The sequence below is a fragment of the Lissotriton helveticus genome, chromosome 2_2 (genome assembly GCF_964261635.1).
Source record: "Lissotriton helveticus chromosome 2_2, aLisHel1.1, whole genome shotgun sequence".
Lineage (NCBI taxonomy): Eukaryota > Metazoa > Chordata > Amphibia > Caudata > Salamandridae > Lissotriton > Lissotriton helveticus.
In genome coordinates, this window is record NC_136060.1 from 81673916 (window position 1) to 81696865 (window position 22950).

Genomic DNA, 22950 nt, shown 5'->3' on the forward strand with positions numbered 1-22950 from the left:
TATGCATGCGGGCATCTGAAGACGTTTTACTTCCCCAAGTTAAGGCCAATTCATTTTCGCCTCATAAGCACAAGTGCACAAACCCCCTCATCCCCAGCAAATGCATGGTGAAGATTGTTTGCTAATTCCTCAAGTTTCCATATGGTGTGATGGTCCCTCTTGGCCGGTTATTCCTTCTATCTCCATCAGACGCAACATGAATAGCTACTCACGCTCTCAGAAGCAAGTCGCGTTCACATGCAGTGTGCTTGTAGCAAAGGGGTTGCCACACGTATAGAGCGTCTGACAGTACAGAGGTCCTCATCTGGCCCTGCACTGTCAACGGTGATGTCAGTCTTGCCATGGCAGAGTGCAGATAGAAGGAGAAGTCCCTTGCGGGGCTGGGAGAGACTGATGTTAGTGACTGCAGGCAGACACAAACCAGCCTTTAGGCGCTCTGGCGCACTTGTCAGTAGCCTGGTGCAATCCACGGCCAGTCTGGCAGTGAATCTCTTTCATAATAATGAAAATGCACCCACTGCTGGGTACACACGAATTGCCTTGGAGAGGAGGAAGCAGTGCATCACCAAAGTATGTATGGATTAGTACCAGGGAGGTGAATTACATAACGATAAACATACTTATAGATCTATAACGTGATAAGCTGTTCTGAAAGACCTAAGGGGATACTGAAGACTGTGAGAAACTCTAGAAAACAGAACATTCAGCACTGGGCATCGTGCTAAACCAATAATCATATTTAATTTCAAGCCTAAACCATGCACATTTTCTAAATGATAGCATCTAAAGTCCAATGCCCCAGGTTATCTAAATGCTGCAGCTCATCAGTCTTGAGTTCTGGGCAGCAAAAAGTGTAGGGAAATATCCTGTGTAGCTAAGTTCAGCCCAGAGAGTAAATTCTATCAGACCGGAAATTGCATTTATTTCTGCTTTTAAGTTGCTCAGTTAGTATGTTGCCTGATTGGTAAGCATGAACATAATTAATCTTAAACATGAGATTTAGGTACAAGCCTAAAAATTAAAAATGTCTTCTTGTAAGGTAAAGAAATAACGGCCCTTAGCCCCTGGAGACTGTGCTTACATGCCTGGCAGAAAGCCATCGCTGGCTTGCAGAGTTATTCCTGTCCTTGTCCTCCAAGTGAAGGTGCAGACACAGGAATAAGACCGCATTGGATAAATACATTTCAACCAGGTTGGATTAAAATCTTTGAGTCAATACCCTAACAAGGATACTTCTCATAGGTTGATCCAAAAACCTGGGATCAGTCTCAATGGCGCAAACATGTGATTAAATGCCCATCTGAAGATAAGAAAATACTGACCTAAGTTTTAGTCGATGTATTTTTGTAGGATGTAAACACCTTTTCAATTTGTTTTCTCAAAGCCGTGGGATTTGTGGGAGGGTTACGGTTTTCCCCACTTCTCATAGTTTTTTTGGGTCATGGCAGGAGAAATAGATCTTCCAAGTTTCCCACTACTGGACTTTTTACTCCTATGTTAGTGTCTGGCTGGGCAAATTTGGCTATCTGGCAAAATCTACTGCCATTACTAACCATCCTAAGTAGCACATTCTTTTAGAAAGGAGCTTTAGGAAAACCGTTTTCAGCCATTGGCTTGGTCTGGACTGTCCATAACATTACGGATCAGCCTACAACATTTAGAAGATGTTGAGCGTGACGAATGGGGTTGTGACCCATTTTAACCCCTTAGATGTTTTGCTTTTGGACCACCAGGTTTTTGAATCTCTGCTATTATTTCCCTTATTGAATTTCACTCTCTTTCTCTTTCCAGTCACCTGACTTTTCGGAAAACTTTAAAAACTTACCTGTATCCTGACAAATAACGCCTCTAGCTTTCATTCCTTCTTACTGGACACACTTTCAGAATTAGCACACTCTCGTGTTGCAGCAATAGCGCGGAGATACCCCTTCGGGGGTCTAGTCTGGCGCTTTATAAGAATATAAAATAAATAAATAAAAAAATAAATAAGCTCTGGTAAAATCGATGTGATTGCTAACTGCCAATGACTGCCTTTTAACATAAGGTCTGCTTCTGCACAGTTGGTGTAAGAGGCCCTGGGTTGTGTGTAATTAATCACGCATGCAAACGCGAGCATGCTGAACAAATGGAACTAATGCTCAACTCAGCCTGATATATGTGCACATTTTATCCATTCCTTATTGTCTGTGCAATCCTGATATCCTAATTGGACAATCAAAGATATCCGAATTTCTTTATGTTTATAGTTTGAGTCTGTAGTACTTCCAGGTAAGCCTGTGGTACTTAATTGCATTTGCAAAAGCTGCCCCAAATTAACAATTTTGTATTGGTCCGGCCTAGAGAAACGTTTGTGTGCTTTCCACAGTTAACAAAGGTTCTGAGTGTAAATATTATGTTAATTTGGCCTCAGCTTCACTTCTTCATGTACCTTAACGTTTTTTCAAATTTCTCAGTCAGCCCTTAATTTTTAGTGTTGGGCTTTGGACTACCCTTCTAGGCCAAGTTAATTTCTTTGCCTCCCAGCAGGTAAGTCCGAGTGACTCCACCCCCCCCCCCCCCTCCAATAGGCATATTGGAGTGGATTAAGCTTTTTCCTGGGAGAGGAAGACTGTATGGTAAGAACCTGCCTATGTACATGAAAACTGTTTAACATGCCTGGGCATGCCACTCTCAGAGACACAATTAAGGAGCAGCGCAATGTTGGTTTCTACTTTTTCTAGCAGGTCCCTTTAAGAAACTGGGGCACTGGATGAGAGGTTGGGAGTAGGTACCCACCTTAAGTAATAACCACAATCCATGTTAAGGTGAATCACTAAAGTCACTAAATTAACCTATGCTCAACCTCTGGATGCTATATCAGAGACCAGATTAGCTTAACTTAGAGGCAATGTGTTAAGTTTTTTTGCAGTACCAAAAAGGTAATAATGTCAAAACACAACACAAGAAAAATCTTAAAGCATTGAGAAAAATAGAGAATAAAATTACACCAATGCAAAAATCAGAACACGGAAACTAAAGTCATGAAATTTAAAAGTTTAAATATATAAATAGTGGCAAAATGCATTGAGCTCTAACCACAGTCATCTTATGTGCTTGAAGGTACCTAGGTGCAAGTTAAGGCCGACAGCGATGGAGCGTGGGTCGGATAGAGAAACAAGGATCCACCCGATCAGAAGTTTTAGCTTTGGACTTTAGGCCTGATTTAGATCTTGGTGGGCCGGTTGCTCAGTCACAATGTTGACGGATATCCCATCCGCCAAAATATATATCCCATAGGATATAATGGGATTTATATTTCGGCAAACGGGATACCCGTCACTGATGGAGTAACCAGTGTGACGAGATCTAAATTAGGCCCCAAGTCTCGAAAATGGAAGTGAAGACTCTTCAGTGGGAGAAAGCAGCAGGCAGTGGCCAAAGTAGGTACAGTGATGTAGGATAGCAGCTAGATGAGGTCTTGGTAAAGCTAATGACTTTTAGCAGGAAAGCTTTGAGTGGGAGAAATTAGAATTTTGCACCCTAGGAAGGTCCCTCACTGGCTAGATACTTCTGGCACATTTGCCTGGTGAAGATTTCTACCTTCGGACTTAGTCACTTTATTTAAAGCTCATTTTCCTCCAATGGGACAAGGCTTCAGGCTGTATCCAAAGAGGCATCCACGAGGCCAGATACCTTCTCCATAAGGTTCAACTGAATTGAGTTTGCTGTTGCGGTAAAGCTAGAAGCTGAAACAACGTGAACCTTGGGCCAAGCGGCAATACACCTTCGTCTGATCATCTTTGCACTTTGGTCTCAGACCTCTGGACATTCTGGTTGCCAAAATTTTTCCAAGTCTCAGATTTCAGAAGATGGGAGTAGGAGCATATTTTAACACCAGCCAAGGGTCAGGACATTGGGGACATCACTGGGGTGTCAAGCTTCACTCCAGCAGAAGCCAGCAGGAAGGCCCAGGGCACATCCAGTTGGAACTGGTCAGCTTGTCAGTTGCAGAAGCAGGCCTCTTATAGCTTGTTGTGTCCCTGCAGCTTGAACAGGAGGTCAGCCTGATGACCGGTGGATCCACTTCTTTGTCCAGGGTAAAGAGGGAGAGCTTGTCCAGTCTTCTAGCCTCCTCTAATGTTACCAGAAGCAGGTCCAGCCCTCTTATGTTTTTCCACAATTCCAGAAAATTTTCTGACTATGTTACGGGGAATATTCCTGGCAGCAGCCTTTAGATGGGGTAAACTCCTGACCACTGTCTAATCAATGGGTAACAATTTCCAAGGGAAACCCTACCCTCTTTTGCAGCATTTCCTGCGAGTCTTACTGTAAGCAATCTCACGGTTTCCCTTGCTACCTAAAACTAAGATGGCAGAAGCTTTCTTGCCCTATGCCCTTGCTCCTGTGCCCATCACGGAGGTGCGGTTCTAAGTGACATGGCAAACCGACAGGCGTCTGAGACCTTGGACAAAAGTTATATTGTGAAACAATGGCCTCTAGATATATAGTCAACATTAATTTCAACTAAATACTGAGTTACTTATGACAACCACAAAATGTTTTTTTTTAAACAAATATGGACAGTAGCGCAGTGGGTGTTGGGGAAAAATGCGCTTGGCGCTCTCACTGGTGATACACACGTGACAATAGTGATCAAAGTGCGTATCGAAAAACAAGACTACACCCAGCCCATTGAAAATTACAAACAATGTTAATTGGGTCTGCAATTAAAGTCGAAGTTTTGATCCCTTAAGTGACGATTGGATCATCCTCAGGACTCCTGAAATCACCGAGCCTGAGAGTAAGAGAAGTATGAGGATTTAGAGAAACTTTAGTAACCTTTATGCATGATATTGGAGCATATAATAGGGGCCAGTCGTGTTGCCTGGATATGGAAGTCCCAGGCTATGACGTTGTCTTCAGGTCTCAAGGGCCAGTAGAATAGAATGGGCCCCTCTGCAATGAAGTATCCAATAAGATTGAGGATCTGGGCGAGGCATGGTGTAGTCTGTGTCCCAGCAGGCTGAACGTTAAGCAAAGTGATCAGTATCACTGCGAACTGCGTGTGTGGGATCCAGCAGAGGGAAGCAATCTGAGAGGAACTCTGATAGACCGGAATGAGGAGCTGGGCAAGGCATGGTGGAGAATGTGTCCTAGCAGGGCTATTGCTCAGTAAGGTGACCAGTGTTACTGCAGGCAGCATGTGCGGGATTCGGAAATGGAAAATGCGTGTGGAATCCATGCTAGCTCAATGGCCTAGGCTACAATGTAACCTGTGCAGGGACTTCACACTAGCTCAATGGCAGGGACACAGACCGAGGTCTATGTAATTTGCCATTGAGCCAGCATGGATTCCCTAAGCAGGTCACATTATAATATCCTGCACATACCACTCACGGTGACACTGCTCACCTTGATTATTGATAGACCTGCTGGGAGGAAGTCTCCACTGTTCCTCTCTCAGCTCCTTATTCCCGTCTACTGAAGTCCCTCTCCGATTATTCCCTCTGCAGGTTATCACACATGCTACTTGCAGTGTCACTGCTCACCTCGCTTAATGTTATCCTTGCTGGGACTCAGTGTCCCCGTAGCCCGAGATAACATTTTTAAATGTAATACTGTATTGCAATGTTTTCGTATGGAACAGCCTGTCTTGCTACAGTGAACATAGCTTTTGCAGTATTGTCACTCTACAGACAGGTTTACTATTGAAGTTTCACATGTCCTAATTTTAAATATAATCCACCCTGGCGTATGGACAATAAGGTCTATTTAGAGGTGATATTAATATTTAGGAGGAATGTTTTTGACCTGTCAAAAGGGGTTATTTTGATAGGTCGAATTTGCAGTTTGTAGCTGCATAGACAGGCTTCAAAGGGTAGGCCTGCAGTCATGTTTGCAAGGTTGTTGGCAGTGGGTGGCACAACAGTGCTGTATTCCACTAGTGACATCTAACTTACAGACCCTGGGTACTTTGTACCATATACTAGGGACTTATAGACAAGTAAAATATTTCAGTTAGAGGTACGCTAATTTCATCATATTAAAAGGGGGACATTACCACTGGTTAGCGGGATAAAATGCACAGAGATGCTGAGTTCTACTGCCAGCAAAAAAAATTGTGGCAACATTATGGGGGTACATCACATACAAGATGCATACTTTCAACACTCCATTTGATCTTTTGGTGCAAAGGAACCTGTTTAGCAATGGCACTTCGGGGCAGTGTTAAAACACTCAGCAAGCTGTGATCATTGACCAATTGACATCACCAGTTTGAAAGGCCCCAAGATACTGTGTAATATTCTGTTCTCTTTGGATTTAGAGGTGCCCAGTCTCATTAAGTATCCACCACCACTTAAACACCCATGCACAAGGGACAGACTTTTGAAGAGTACTGCAATCTGTAGAAGACAAGGGCATTAAACCATCTGGAGAGGTGGGACTTTCTAGACTTGTACTGACTTGCACTGATGTGTAATCGTGTCTCCATTGCCTGCACAGGCCTTCTCATTCCCTCTCGGGGACAGTAGAGGATGGACTTATCGAGGACCTTGAAGGGGGTGGTTATCCTGGAACTCCTGTGGAGCAGTGAGCTCTGGCAAACACCCTTAAAATGACCACAAAGCCATGGGGTCCGGGAAGTGCAGGTGGGCCAGCTAATGTGAATCGCCTTGGAGAAGTGGTGGGAAGACCTGTGCTAATGTGAAGTACCAGGAGCCCAGACAGAGGAGCATGTCCAGGGTGCTGCCAAGAAGCCTTGATTAGCAGGCTGTGAGGAGCTAAAATGAGAGGAAGGCAGGCCAAAGATCTCCCTCGTTGGAGGGAGAGCAGTGGGAAATCAGCTTCTGAAGACAACACAAATTTGAAGGCATAAGAGGAACGCATTGGGTAGGTAGAGCTCACCACCAGGAGCAAGCAAGCCATATTCCATCTAAATCAGCCCATAGATGCTTGAAAAAATAGCAATTGTCTAGAGCCTTTGTCTAGGTCCTGCCCAGTGGGCTCTCAGTGCTGCCGGGTGAAGGCATCTGCTACCATATTCAGTCTTTTATCAGTCAACACCCTGGACCGGAGCCCTGGTAAACTGTTCAAAAGAAAAAGAGCATATCACATAGCCCGCATGTTGGCCAACACCCCAAAGTAGTGTGGAGTACTGCTGCACTTCAGTTTAAGAAGCTCGCAGGGATGGCTACAGCACACAAACCATTTTTGTTAGGATCTCGGGAGCCCTGGGTCCAAGGAAGAAGTGGCTCCTGAGGTTGAGGTTTCCTCCCAGGCTCCCACACTGGGGTTGCACAGAAGGGGAAAGCCCAGGTTTCCCCTGCACATGCTGTCAAGTGCATGGGTGGGAGACTAGTGACTGCAGCCAGCTCTTGCGCCGGAACAGGAAAGAGGTTTTGGGTGGTGGAAACTGGTTGGGATGTGGGTGCTACCCTGTGGTTCCAACAAAGGCAGACATGAGTGCCTACTTGCAGATGGGCACCCAAATTAATAAAAATTAAAAAGGAATATTCCCAAGGGTGCATTAGAAAAAAAACGAAATGGATGTGGCTGCAGCTGCATCAAAGGCAGTGCCACAGGCCAGACTCAGTGTTTTGTTGGTGCCCCAGGAAGGCAGGCTACCACCAGAAACATGTTGGCTATGGGGGCTGCCAAGAGTGTGGCAGACCCCCAGAGTATCAGTTTGACCAATTTGGAATGTCACTCTAAGTTTTCTGGGTAGAGGAATACATGACCTGAGGAGTTTTAAGCACTTCTGAACTGGGACTTTTAGTCTGAAAATGTTGGGGTGCTGGGACTTTTGTTTTTAGCAAATGTAAAGGTATAAGCAAGACTCATACACTGCACTATGTTGGTTAACAGTCAATAACTGCACATATTGTTAAATTGTGGAACCTTTGTTTAGTGGGTTCTCCCTTTTGTTTGTGAGGCCCCATGGAGTGTGTCCCCATAAGCATTTGAACATAGTGTTCAGTATTGTCTTATTAAGTACGTTTTACTGTTGGGAAAAAAAACACTTACTGGACAGTGAGTTATTAAGTGTGGTTATTGTGTTGCTGAGTCTCTAGCTCTCAGCACTTTCCCTGAGTAAGCATTGGACTACCCTGCATTGATGGCCTGAGAGTCAAGTTCTAAAACGGTGTACTCAGATCCCAGTTAAGGGATTCAAAGTACAGGGCCCCTGGACACCAGTTGAGAAACACTCCTGTTGTTACAATTGGGGCCACGTACCCGTCTGCCCAGGAACCATATGAGTCACATTCCAGACACTGACATAATGTTATACTAGGATAGGTGAGGAAGTCCGAATTTAGTTCTATGTGGTCACATATCCCCTTGTGATGCTGCCATGCAACTCTCTTCTGCTCCTGCCAGGTTGCTCCTCAATAGGTCAGAGCACCTGGCAGGCCCACTCATCAATGGCTGAGTGCGCACACTTTCACCCTTCAAGTGTCTCTAATGGATTAGGTCATTTTATGGTACTGAGTAGGCCCAACTGACACATATCAGGTGTAGCATTTGATATGGTCAGCCATACAGTTTAAAAGTCCTTGCAAGCACCTGTCTCACATTTTCCTCTATACATCATGCTTATAGGTTTCGGCCCTAGGTCAAGCTTTTCCAACGAGTAGCTTGTCAGCTACTGGTAGCTCTCCAGGTACCAGTAAGTAGCTCTCTTCTGTGCAGCCCAGTCTACTAAATTAGAAGCGTTTGCTTGGTAAAATTACCATAGGTATTTCAACTTTGAAATGCATGTATTAATGACAAAAATTTGAGTATTTTCAGAACTCATAAATTGATGTTTGCAGAAAACTGGCTGTTTCCATAATATATTTAAAGCTGATATTTGCGTGATTAATCATGCAACTGTGGGGAGACATTACTAATATCACCCTGGTGCCAGGTATATTGCTGCTATGGATGTTGTATTTTAGCCAACTAGATGTAAATTTATAAAAACCTTAGTTATATTACTGCTGGCAACCTTGCCTGATGCACCGAGGTGATCGTTGCTGATTATCTGGCATATGGTGGCCACTAATGTAATATTTCTTGATGCAGTCACTAATACAACACTAATAATATTATTAGCTCAGGATGACTTTCAATGAACATGAGTAGATCTTATTACAGAAAATGTAGGAGACTCCTGTTTTAAGAGCACTGTGCTTCCACCGCACTGTTTAAATCTCATTCACCCTAACCAACATGTGCCACATGGGTCATACTACAAAAACACACGCATTCAACTATGCACCCTGACGATGCCCATTTCCTCGATAAAATCAAAAGTTTCCAGACATCGCCACAGGTGTAACATGCTATATAACTGATGCAATAAGACTCCATAGAAACCGGTCCTTCGTTGCTGGAGTTCCAGTTCAGGGAGGTCCTTGGTCTGGCAGTTCGAAGTGAACAAAGTCAAGACTGATTTACATGTGGCAGGGTCCACCTGAGGTGACATGGTTTACAGAATAACTATGGACTGGGATGTCCTATAAATAATTACTAGTGATTGAGATTCATGTAAGGATTCCATCCACCACTTTTTGTATACTTTAACTACAAAAAAGGCACAAATGTTTCCACCCTAAATTATGGTTTTGACTTTCCTTTAAACACACTTCTATGTTAGAACTTTTAATGCCGAGACATAGCTCTGGTCTAATAAATTAAGCATTTGTATTACGTTACATAACAATTCCTCCGAAGAAGGTAAAACCGTTCATTCCTCCACCTGACTTCAAGATAGCAATACAATCTATGGTCATCTCCAGGCTTGAATATGGCTGTGCAACCTTAACAGGACTGTCTAAATCAAGAACAACACCATTCAAGGCAACACTCAAAGCAGCAATGAGACTGGTAACAAGCATGATACATTTTGACCACCTGCTCTAAAGTATCTCAACTGGCTCCAATTAGCTAGAAAAGAGCTAAAAATAGCTTCCCAATCACATAAAGCCCTGTACAACGAGGAACCTAGGTACACAACTAAAAAGACCAAAAATGTGAACTGTGATGGCTCGTTATTGAGGCGCGTATGTTTTGAGAATATTTGTAATGTAACAGACTACCTTCATGTTTATGGTTTTTGCTTATGTACAACTCTCTAATACCCTAAGGTCATGTTTGCGCTTTAGTAACTCTTTAAATAAATAAGGTCGCTCGGGAGCTACTAGTAACTTGCGCGCTGCTCGTGGGAGAAGTCTATTTTATTAAGGCTTTGTGTAGCTTGCCATGGCTTCCCAACACATGCTATGTGCTCTTATTATTTTATTTAACTATTAGTGCCAGCTAGAAGGATTCCGATCAGCCGGATAAACTCACCACTAAGATGGTGGCTTCACATTCAAAACAATGTTCATTTATCAGCAAGGTAAGTCGTCAATATATACACTGTTCCTATTGGCATCTTCTCAACAAAAACAAACCAGCAATACGATCTCATCTGAACATTTGAAAATACTTTTTGATCAAAATAGCTGAATGGACATAAAAGTGGCCCGAATCTAGGATTAGCCTAATATAACAAAGAAGTTAGTTTCTATACAAGGGCCCTAGGGGCAAGCATACATACGTTCGGTTTCAGGATAAATGCTGCAATCGCATTTCTTCCACTAACCTTGACCAATGGAGCGACTTGCAAAGTTGTACATCTGCATTGCGATGGCAAAGTCTTCCAGGTTGTTCAGAAACTGGAAAAAGGATCTAAATTCATCAAATGTAATTCCCTGTGGGTAGAAACCAACACAAATGTATATTTTGAGTCATTTATTTTAAAAATACAACTACAACACAAAAACAGTTTATACAGTAAATGATTCCCTACTTATTATTTTTTTAAAGTTCTCAAATGTTTAGCAATTTGTGATATAAAGGGAAAATTGCTGTCTTTTTTTCCACAGGTATGTCTATCAACTAATACTATTTCAATTTCTATATTTTTCTCAGGAGCAAAGCCGGTTGAAGACATTTTATACTCTTGGCAAAGTCTGGTGAATACATTTTATTTTCTTGGCATGAGTGTACCCTAATTGAGATTTTCACAACATCTTGCTTTTAGAAAAGTTCAATATTGGGAATATAATGTCAATTAAACCATGAATATAAGCTATCTTTCATCAAACTATGTTAAATGTGTTGATCAGGGTATAGACTAAGAAGTCATAAGAAGCAGAAGAAGGCCAATGTTTGTGCAGTGTTAAAATGACCACAAAAACATTGTAAAAACAAAGGGGATGATGGACGGAGCGTTGACAATACAAGCTCTCACCCCCAGTCAACTGATCTGGGTTTAATCCATCACCGTTCTTTAGCTCACTCCGCCACCCCAGTTCAGACATGGCCATATGCAAATCAGTCTGACCCTGTGCCTCATGGGAACAGTCCAGCCCGAACTGCCAAGCCATGTCTTCCCTGGACCGGAATCAAGCTTCCCAGGACCGGTTTCTGGCATTACAGCCGTCTTCAGCCGGGCTTGCTTGAATCCAGTGGCAAAGTGAGCAAGGGACTCACGTCTGAGCATACCCTGCCAACTTATGGCGAACAAAGCAAAACCAAAGGGGATGATGGACGGAGCGTTGACAATACAAGCACTCACCCCCAGTCAACTGATCTGGGTTTAATCCATCGCCGTTCTTTAGCTCACTCCGCCACCCCAGTTCACACATGGCCATATGCAAATCAGTCTGACCCTGTGCCTCATGGGAACAGTCCAGCCCGAACTGCCAAGCCATGTCTTCCCTGGACCGGAATCAAGCTTCCCAGGACCGGTTTCTGGCATTACAGCAGTCTTCAGCCGGGCTTGCTTGAATCCAGTGGCAAAGTGAGCAAGGGACTCACGTCTGACCATACCCTGCCAACTTATGTCGAACAAAGCGAAACCAAAGGGGATGATGGACGGAGCGTTGACAATACAAGCACTCACCCCCAGTCAACTGATCTGGGTTTAATCGATCACCGTTCTTTAGCTCACTGGATTTAAGCAAGCCGGGCTGAAGAAGGCTGAAATGCCAGAAACCGGTCCTCGGTAGCTTGTTTCCGGTCCAGGGAAGGCATGGCTTGGCAGTTCGGGCTGAACTGTTCCCACGAGGCACAGGGTCAGACTGATTTGCATATGGCCATGTCTGAACTGGGGTGGCAGAGTGGGCTAAAGAATGGTGATGGATTAAACCCAGATCAGTTGACTGGGGGTGAGTGCTTGTATTGTCAACGCTCCGTCCATCATTTCCTTTGGTTTTTCTTTGTTCGCCATAAGTTGGCAGGGTATGCTCAGTTGTGAGTCCCTTGCTCACTTTGCCACTGGATTCAAGCAAGCCGGGCTGAAGACGTCTGAAATGCCAGAAACCGGTCCTCGGTAGCTTGTTTCTGCTCCAAGGAAGGCATGGCTTGGCAGTTCCTGCTGGACTGTTTCCATGAGGCACAGGGTCAGACTGATTTGCATATGGCCATGTCTGAACTGGGGTGGCAGAGTGGGCTAAAGAATGGTGATGGATTAAACCCAGATCAGTTGACTGGGGGTGAGTGCTTGTATTGTCAACGCTCCGTCCATCATTTCCTTTGATTTTTCTTTTCACAAAAACATTGTGCCATAAAACGCAGATACTTTAAGTAAAGTATATTAGGTAAACCAACTATCAGAGAGAATCAAAATGGCTAGACCCAGTTGCATAAAGGTCAGAATTAGAGCATGGAAGTTGTACCAACTTTCATTTTTCTAAAATTACATGGGCAAAAAAACAGAAGGGTTGGCTCCTATAGAAGCAGTGGCAATTTAGTTGTGGAAAGCTTGCACACTGTTCAAAAAATACTATTTTTACAGGCCTAGCTAGAAAGCGGCTAAAAACTTAATTTCCAGGACACTGTAGTAAGTAGTGAAATGAGAAACGTGGGACTTGACCCTTTTTGGCTATTGTTCTCTAACCTTTTTGCTTTCCCATAGAACTTTTTTCCGACATGTGTTGCCAACTTAGATGCTCTGGACACTTTGCCACTGCTAAACAGTGTCAAAGTGCAAGTGTTCCCTGTGTAAAGTGTAATGGTGATTGGTTGTTCATTATTGGTAGGTTTGCTTAACTAGAAAAGTCCCTAGTGAAGTGCACTATGTGTGGCAGGGCTAGTAATGCAAATGCTACTGGTGGGCTTGCAGCACTTATTGTGCCACCCACTCAAGTAGCCTTGGAAAGGGAACTCGGGCCTTGCCCATTAGAATAGAATAGGTAGGCTGTGCAATATGTTTTCCAGCCTATCTCCCCAAAGGCTTAAGATGGAAAGGTGAAGTTTAGCATGCCTGAAATCACCTCTTTTTATGAAGATGGTTTTTGCATTGTGTGTTTGTAAGTCACTCTTTTAGAAGTGGCTTGGTTTTTGTGCTTTAAACATTTCTGTGTGTCTCTGCCTGGTTGTGGATTGACTGGCTGGATTTGAAAGCGATAGGATCTGGGGAATGTCTTGACCCAGAGGAGGAGGTGAGACAGCACAGGCTGACCTGCATCTGGTGTGTAGGAGGAGGAGTAGGCCTAGAAGTGAAGAGGCCTGGGCTGGTGCTATTAAACAATTGTCCCGTCTCCTGCTGAGTGATTGAGAATCCAGACCCTCACTAATCAAAGGGAGAAGGTGTCACTGGTAGGGAGGTACCCAGAACTGGTTTGAGCAGGGGTCTGTGCCCCCTGTTACATAAAGACTTCAAAGCCATTGAAGGTTATAACTATGCAAGCTGAAGCCCCTGAACTTTGGAGAATGGCTTAATCAAGTGTGAACAAGACTGGAGCTTCTTCGTGGATCAAGAGGAACCTTTGCCAAGGAAGAAACAACTGAATAGACAGCTGGATAAGACTGCTCTTGCTGTGTGATCTGGGGATGGCCGTCAGTTTGCTGTTTTAACCAAGTAAAGGCTGTTGGGACTTTGCAGTGTGCTATGTCCTAAAGTAACTATCCCCAAGGGCCTGAGGTGAGCTGGCTCCCTGTTTGGAAACACAGGAACACAAACGTTTCCAAAGAAGACTCTCATATACGGCGTGGGTGCGTGTGCGCTGTCTAGCCTGAGACCTTTGCAAGCTGTGCCCTGTGATCTTGGGCACCGGGGGTTCCAAACGAGGCTCAGAGACGCTGTGTGCTAGTGCTCTGTCTAGCCTGGAATCTTAGAGAGGATCGTCCTGTGACCGTGTGTGCAAAGGAGCCAAGTAGGTCTCAGCAACGCTGTGTGCGTGTGCTTGGGGGCAGCCTGAGACTGTCAAGTGGATTGGCCCGTGGTCGTGCACACCTGAAGAGCGAGTGTGCCTCTGCGACACTGTGTGCGTGTGCTGTTCACAGCCTGAGACCCTCGCTGGAGGTGCCCTGTGATTGGGGGCACCATGAGATAAAGTGTGTCTCAGGGACGCGGAGTGCCTGTGCCTTCTACTACCTGAGACTTGCACAAGTTGTACCTTGTGATCGTGGGCACAAGAAGATCAAGTGTGTCTCAGCGATGCTGCGTGCGTGTGTCATGCGTAGCCTGAGACCCTCATGCGGAGTTGTCTGGTTAACTTTCACCCGAGTTCCTGTGAGTCTTAGTGATTCTGAGTGCAGGTGAAGTGTTCAACCTGGGATCTTTCCATTGCCCGGAAAGTCAGGGATTGCATTGGAGGTCCAAGTCGCTGGACGAGGAGAGGAGAGTGGGTTCGCTCGGAGGGAGATGCTCTCGGCCTCTCTCTCTCTGTTCTGCAGTGCGGGCCTCTGCTTCGCTCGGATTGAGGCCCGAGTGCCAAGGCAGAGGGGCAGTACCAGGGCCTCAGGGCGAAGCTGCAGTTACTGTGTTGTATCTTACCCATGTGGGGGGGGGGGCAACTGTGGCTGGAAACTAACCGCAAGCCAGCACGAGCGGCGGAGAGACCGCCAGAGGCACCGTGAACAGTACTGTGGTAACTTACGTATTGCATAACTTCCATGTAGCGGAGTATCTGATGATTGTATAACGCATTGCTTTATTTCTGCACAACGAACTGCCTGTTTTGTCGTATTGCCCATTGTATTAGTTTGCCTAGCAAACTGCCCGATAGGTGTGTCATGCATTGCACTAGGTTTGCATAATGAACTGCCTGATAGATGTGTTACGCCTTGTCTGAATCCTGCACCACGATCTGCCGGTATATTGTATTACACATTGCATTAGTGTAGCAAACTGAACTGGCGGATTTATGTGTTCCACATTGCATTAGTTACGCATAACAAATTGCCTGATAACTGTATTACACGTTGCATTGCTTTTTCCCACCAGAGTACCTGAAGGGGGACCATACGCATTGCATTACGGGGGCATAACAGTTTACCACATTGTATCTTTACGCATTGCATTAAAGTGACAGTACAAATCGCCAACCGTATTACGATCTGCATTATTCTTATGTTGTGAAGTACCTGACTGTTGCATATTAAACTGCATATTACAACATTAGGACTACATAGGATTGTTTAGTTTAGCTCAATAATAATAGGCCAGGGGGACCCTTACCCCGAAGCATATGTTGGTTTAGTATTGTGTGGTCGCATCGTATATCGTTTTATAAACATATACTTGTTTTCTATGAAACTCGTGTGGAGTCTATTTGTGGTGTCATCATTGGATTGCTATGAGCGTATTTGCAAATACTTTACACATTAAGCCTTGAAGATAAGCCTGGCTGCTCATGCCAAGCTACCAAGGGGGTGGAACGGGGGCTATCTCGGGAGGCGACTTGTCTTTTTCCCAATGTTGGGGCTCACGGGCCCCTGCTTTGCCTGCGTTTCCTACCTCAGCCAACCAGGGATCTTGGGGATTCTAACAAGAAACATTTGTCAAATTTACTTTTGCAGTACAAACGTCACCAGTGAAAACCTGTCTGCCCAGTGTGATTAATGCTGGGTCTACCTACAAAGAATTTTAATTGGATTTCCTGCAATATCAGAGATCTGATTGCGATGCAAACTTCCTGCATAATTTGTATCTCACTCATGCAAAAATGTTTTCTGACACACAGCCTCCCAATATAAACCTTCTACAAGACAGGACTTGGGGAAAGTACCCAAAGAAGAACTACAAGACAGCTTTGCACTCAGTTTAGCAGATACTTGGTAAAGCAAGGGTGGTAGGTTGAGAGGTCAGGCACACCAACAAACAGTTGAGAAAGGAGAACCTCTGCATTGCTCCTCTTTGAGTAGGAGAGTCACCTGAGTTATTTTGAGACCTCACTCTTAGGGGAGGGCATACATGGGCGACTATGTCAGTGGATTCTCTTTGATCGGGTGAAAACTGCCCTTAATTTGCATGGGGTAACTTGAGACTGGGCAGAGAGCTCAGTAAATGGATAATGGTACATCGTTCCCATAGCGGTATTAGAAAACTAAAGAAGAGGGTTCCCTGGGATAGTTTCTGCTATATGATGTAGGATGTACGAGAGGAAGTGCTGCATAGGATAAATGTGTCTAGCCCATAAAATTAGGTAATTTTACAATCAGCAACTTCAGTGACAGGTGCTTTGATCAAGAATTTTACAATCAGCAACTTCAGTGACAGGTGCTTTGATCAAGAAGTGGGTGAATTGGGAAAGCATATGGCGTTTTCATACGAACTATGGGGCATATTATCAAGGACCGGTGTTAAAATTATCGCCGTTTTATCGGCAGGAAACTGCCGATAAAACGGCGATAATGGGCTTGATAATACGCCCTTGTTAATTCACATAGAAGCCCATGTTAACATCAGAACATGGGCTTCTATGGGAATTAACAAGAGCGTATTATCAAGCTCATTATCGCCGTTTTATCTGCAGTTTCCTGCCGATAAAACGGCTATAATTTTAACACCTGTCCTTGATAATATACCCCTACAGGTGTAAAAAAAAAAAGATATATATATATATTTCCTAGTAGCCTTTTGAACTTTTTCAGTAATCCAAAATATAGAATTATACATACGAATAAAACCGCACTGCTGCTTAGAGGTGGAAAGTGATGGAACAAATAATTTTAGTAGGATTCAAAAGCGAGCATAGTAAATAATGTTTTCTTTGTGTGCTGGGGAATTCTTGGAAGGCACATAAACTAACGAGAACACAATTCAATTCATTTTTACCGACTTTTAGTAAGGGGTCTCCTCAGGATGTTGACAAAATAACTAAGTACATTTGTATGGCATACAACAATAAACAAACACTGGCAAAGCCAGCAGATCTGGGCTTTGCCAGCTGGTGCAAGGGTGACGTTTTTAAAATTTAAATGCAAACATTTGACACACAAAAAGAAGAAAAAACAAAAAAAAAATATGCTGTCTTCTAAACGTAGTGGCCATTTATTTGCAATGAAAAAATAAATCATACACTTTTGAGATATCCGTGCAGACGCTTCGTAGCAGACAGGTGTATTTTAAACAGGTATAGCCACCCTAACCCCATCTGGTTAGAGGGGGTTCTCTTACTCCATTACAGCAGCATGTTTAGTAGCAAAGAATGGTCAGACCCCTCCGATTGAAGCAGTATGTCGTGAATGGCCAGCGCCCCACAAACTGCTCTAGAACCACTACATGGATGGGCTTGCACCATGAAAGCATGTTACATTTTTCGAAAATATTAAACTAGCACACAGACAACAGAAGACAAATTGAAGATTACAGACCGTGCTATGGATGAAAGCATTACATTTCAATCGGATTAATTTCTTTTTAGTTTGACTTTTCTTAATTTTTCCTTCGTCTTGCAATGTGCCATTTATTTGAAATAGCTTTTTATGAAAAACCTTTTGCCTGAAAGGAGGAGTCGAGTCTTAGTTTAAACAATAAACGACCACTGTGCCTAAAAGAGAATACTTCGTTTCTTTGCGTTTTAGAATGCAGCCCGGAATTGTAATAGTTTGCAATATTGTAGGATCCAGGAGATGGCGACATTTACCCATAGTTTATGGCTCTCTCTGGAATTAGAATGGGCAAAAGAATGATCTTGTGGTATGAGAGGGTTATAGAAGTTATAAAACGAGGGATACAAATCATTTTGGACGGTACTTTTAGTAGCCCTGGTAAACATCTCAGTGCTTAAAGTAAACACCTTTTACAGCTGTGCCATTAATATGAACGTGTGGAGGTGGTAACATGTGATAAGCATGAGCATGTTTAAGTAGAAGGGTTGCAGTTGAAATACAGCAACAACACTACACCACCACAGAACATTAATACATCAGAAACACACCGCAGCACACCAACACAACACAGCTACAATAAAATTACTTACAAAAACACTAATACAACAAAAACAATATAGAAGACCAACTCCTCAACAGAATAACAGTTTACTGACTTAACACAATACACCAACAAAAACTACAACACCTCACCTTAAAACATCACAATAGCATACCCACACAAAACAAAAGCCACAGAATACACAATACAATAATATGCCAAAGCAAAAAAAAATAAAAATAGAAGACGCTGCAATTGTGGTAGGCTGTATTTTCTGTGCTTTGCTGTTCTGTTGTGTATTACTTAACTGTGATTTTGTATTATGTTATATTGTTAGTTTAATATGTTGTGTTGCTGCATTATTCTGTGATACTCTTGAATTACTTCCAGCCTCATCAGTATCCCCCACTCCAGCAATCATTCCTGTGATGTGCCTCAAGCCCTACCTTGCCAATATTGCTACGCAGCCCTTATCTGGCCTTCCTGGCAGACGTCCTAGAATACTGGATATCATAGTTCCATCTCAGGCTTCAGGGAGAGAGGGTCAAAGTCCTCAACTTGTCTCACTGCCTTTCACAGGTTCATCTGCAGATGAAGGATAATTGGTTCTGCATAAAACTATTAAATCACATTCCTTAGCCCTGGCAATCCAACATCCTTCCCTCTACCAGGACTGAGGAACTGAGTACTCCACAAATCCCATAACTTAGGGGTGCTCTTTGATCGTGATCCATCATTTACCCCCGAGATAAATACAATCTGGTACAACTGCCTTAGGCGCTGCTCCACTGCTCTTAGAAAATGGCTCTAATCCAGGCTGCAGTAGTGTTCAGCTTGGATCACTGCAGCAGCTTTAACAGTCTTCCCAGTACACGGCTCTCAAAACTCCAGAGTCACGTGCAGCTCACCTAATGTTAGTGTCACAAGAGACAATCAAATTACACCCGCCCTCAGATTCCTCCATTCAATTCCAATAAATGAAAGAACGACATTTGAAACTCTTTTCCTCGAAAGCAAAGCACTTCTTGGCTACGCAATAAACTATCTTGCAACTGTGTCAACTGAGCAAGCGCCTCTCGTTCACTAGCTAGTGCCTAATGCCGACCTGACAGTTTAGATGCAAGAAATATGGTGACTGCTCTCTCCGTGTCTTTGCAACATTCTACTTCGGTAGTAGATCACTAACAAATGACTAGGAAAGATCCAGACTATTCCTGAAGACCTACCTCTTTACCCTGTCATTGAAATAAACAGCCTTCTCTAGCTGGATCCTTAAGTCATGCCTAGTCAAATGCCCTAGAATGGCTTTGCCTTTCACATCCAAGGGTTCATGACCACTGCTCTACTTCAAGGCATTACCATTTTGCAGTGGGTATCATCCGCCGCGGTCCACCCCTGCCAGATGACCAGGTTTCCACCACTGCATTCTTGCAAAGTTATTATCTCAACTCACCACCCTCTCCTGCGTGTAGTCTACACAAAGCACTCTGGAGCCTCGACAAGGGGTTACAATGTATACAAATCTCAAGTAACAAGAAAAAAAAACAACAGGCATTTTTGGTGGTGTCCTTGTTCTCCTACAGTCTACGTTTGAAACATAAAAACAGCCACGGATGATGTGATTTTTCACACCTCATGACAGGGAAACATCACATATATGGTAACTTTATATACACATTTCCAAAAAATACATGAGAAACGATCGCCCATTAAATCATTTCAAAACTTGGCCAATTACCTTTTTTACTCATTTTCCTAGAGCTCAGGCTAACACGCCAGGAACCAAAATATTCCTCACAACTATCAAACCAGAACAACGTATTACACATCAAATAAAGCAGCGAGTTTTATTATGAGTAACAATTGAATTTCAAAGAAGAAACCCCGTCCCACCTTCAAACTTCTTCAGTTTAATCTTCACAAAATTATGTGACACCACTTGCATCAAGAAAAGAACCAGCAATTACATTGACATGTTTGTCATTTATGCGGCATGCAAAGGAAAATACAGATATAATATCCAATCACAAAATACTGGCTCCAGACACGAACAACTAGCCTGTTATCAACATGTGAGCAAACACAACTTTTAAAGATAGTGCTGGTTCGAATTCTAGCTTGGACAAAGCAATCAGAGCTCAAAATAGAACTCTTGTACTTTTATCTGGTAGGACTTGCAGTATTCAATGGAGTTGCACTAATTTCCATATCCAAGGTCAATGTGATGTAAAAATAGAGATTCCATTGCGATTTGGGGTCGAATTCAGGACCAAAACTGCGATTGAACCATTTCAACCACATACGGTTTTACCTGTACCCAGTGGAGGAGGTCGACTGTGATATTTTAAACAAAGTGGAAGTCTACTTTTGTAGATATAAGGACCCTAAGATTGGACTACTGTTTCAGACAGGAGAAGACCCGGAGTACTGCCAGAAAGCCTACAGTCCCAGTTTCTCAGGTGGAGTTGTAGATTTTCTGAATTCCAAGTTACTACAACGAGAAAGCAAATTAGCATGTGTAAATGTAACAGGTGCATATTCACTCATGCATACATGTGATCCCACTTGCTAACTATGCTGCCTTGTGTGGAAGGCAGCCGAGAAGGAACCAGTATCTCCCCACCCCCCCCATCCCTCCCTGCCTTGCTTGGTTCTATGGAGGCGGGGGGGCGGGGGGGGGGGGGGGAGGGTGCAGTGGTGAAGTGCACCTTCCATCGGTATGACATCATACCAGAGCACAACCAAATAGGTTGTGCACTGGCAATGTAAAACCATCGCCAGACTCTTTTTTTTGCGTATAATCTCTTCCTATGAAAGTGTCGGAACACAGACGTCTGTATTCTTACATCACACAGGTACCTACCAAGTACCACCCATATGAAACTGTGGCACCAGTCTCAGAGAACGGCCTCTGTTGGTAGTAGCCCAAAGCGGCGCACTCGGAGGGTCCTGCAGGAGGCATTTGCCACTTACATGAGGGTTTGTCCTTATTTACGTTTTCTCATGAAATTAACTAAAGAATAATACATCGGACTAAACATACTTAAAGCTTTACAGAGGGCGGGGGTGGGGTGGGGGTTGTTATATGTGTCCGGTATCCCTGCTTCCTTGCGTGAAACACGTAAGCAAAAACGCTAGCATGACATGGTTATGGCTGAAAAACACCGTTATGTGATGGAAACAAACTAGAAACAAATCTTTCGCGGGGAGATGGACGCCCCAGGACTTGCCGCTTATGTGTGGGATAACGGACAAAAAGCATACGTCATGCCTTCGAGTTCAAAGGCCCAACTGTCAACGCTGCCAAAGTGCAGCCGTGTCAGACGAGGCCAACCTGTTTTCCTAAAACAGATTAGCCGGGTGCCTGCCGGAATACAAACACAACTAAAACATGAAAACATCCCATGCTTGAAGGGGCGCTGGAACAGCGGCCTCGTTGGTTTGCACCGAAGCGTTCAGCTACCACTAGAGCGACGTGGAGCTCAGAGAGCATTCTGGAAACGCGCATTAGTGCACAAATGAACCAATCAGAAGCATAAGAGCCTTTTCTATTGTACTGCCAGGGCTCTCGGAAAACACCGTTTTAACACCGATTTAAGGTATTCACGCGGCGCTGACTGCATGAGCACAAATGAACAACTGCTACAATTGTAAAGTCGGTTCAAGTGGCACGAGCCATGTCTAGAGGGGAGGTTTTGCTGTGTTTAGGAATACTACTATGCTAATATTTTCTTCCAAAATACAGAAATGCACAAGTCTCACAAACGAAATTACAGAATATATAATAACATAAAACATAGAACATTGACTTCATTATACATTCAAGCTCCTAGTGAGTTGATGAAGCTTTTCAGTATTAAAACAATGTGGCCCTATAGAAGAGTCTGGAAATGTTGTCTCTTAATCTTACGCCCATGTTCAGTCTAACCTTATGATTTTATAGGCTTCATAAGCAATTCAAGGAAGTCCTCTGCACAGTCATGAATGCCACAGACACCAAGGAGTAATGAAATGCATAATGGTTGACGCATATGTGAAGAGAAAAGGAGTACGTTTCCATATGCCTAAAAGTAGCGTAAAGTGCAAAAGGAAACTCTTTTGATTTCTTTATGATACATTTTATTTTCCAGATAAATAAATATCTTCCACTTCACACCCACTGAATATTAGGTTGCTAATTCCCTGAAAATGCATTTGATCCCATACTTGATAGCTTTAAACGTACAAATATTGGCAAAGTCTTTGTGAATGGTAACAAGTCTGCAAATTTGGGGGTGTTCACTTACCAGGGATGTTCAAACATCAGTCCCTGGGAGCAGATTTGCTCAAATGGAAGCTTCACCCCTCCTAGCAGAGTGTCAGTGTGCGAGTAAATCACAAGTGCCGTGGCAACATCCCACTTTTCCTGATTCAGACCATGTAAACAGAGTTAATCTGTACACCCAGCTTGGCTTTAGGTGTTTAAATAGCTTTTTCGATAAGGCTCTTCATGTGTCTTGTGTTTGGACAAAAGCATGTATAAACTTTTTCATTGCACAAAAGGTAATTCATTTTTCTACAAACGAAGGTGATATTCAACTTAAAAAAAAAAAATTGTTACAGCGCTGCTTTAGCACCACAAATTGAAAACGAATGCATTTTGAAAAAGTAGGGTTTAAGGTGAGTAGTTAGCATCCTACCTGCAAAGAGTGCTTCCACTGCAGTGCCTCCTGCTGCGATGCACATCGCTGTTAAGTTTGGAACACTGACCCAATTTCATGCGAAGGGATGCTTCTGTG

At 43.5% G+C, this 22950-nt stretch overlaps 1 protein-coding gene across 7 annotated transcripts in view; it reads right to left on the bottom strand.

The window, feature by feature from the left end:
- MICU3 (mitochondrial calcium uptake 3) overlaps positions 1-22950 on the bottom strand; it is a 599595-nt gene that overhangs the window by 120056 nt on the left and 456589 nt on the right. For all 7 annotated transcript variants that reach the window (XM_078678146.1, XM_078678142.1, XM_078678145.1 and 4 more), the window contains one exon: positions 10610-10718. In XM_078678146.1, the coding sequence (XP_078534272.1) occupies positions 10610-10718 (109 nt within the window). The remainder of the gene's footprint in view (positions 1-10609; positions 10719-22950) is intronic.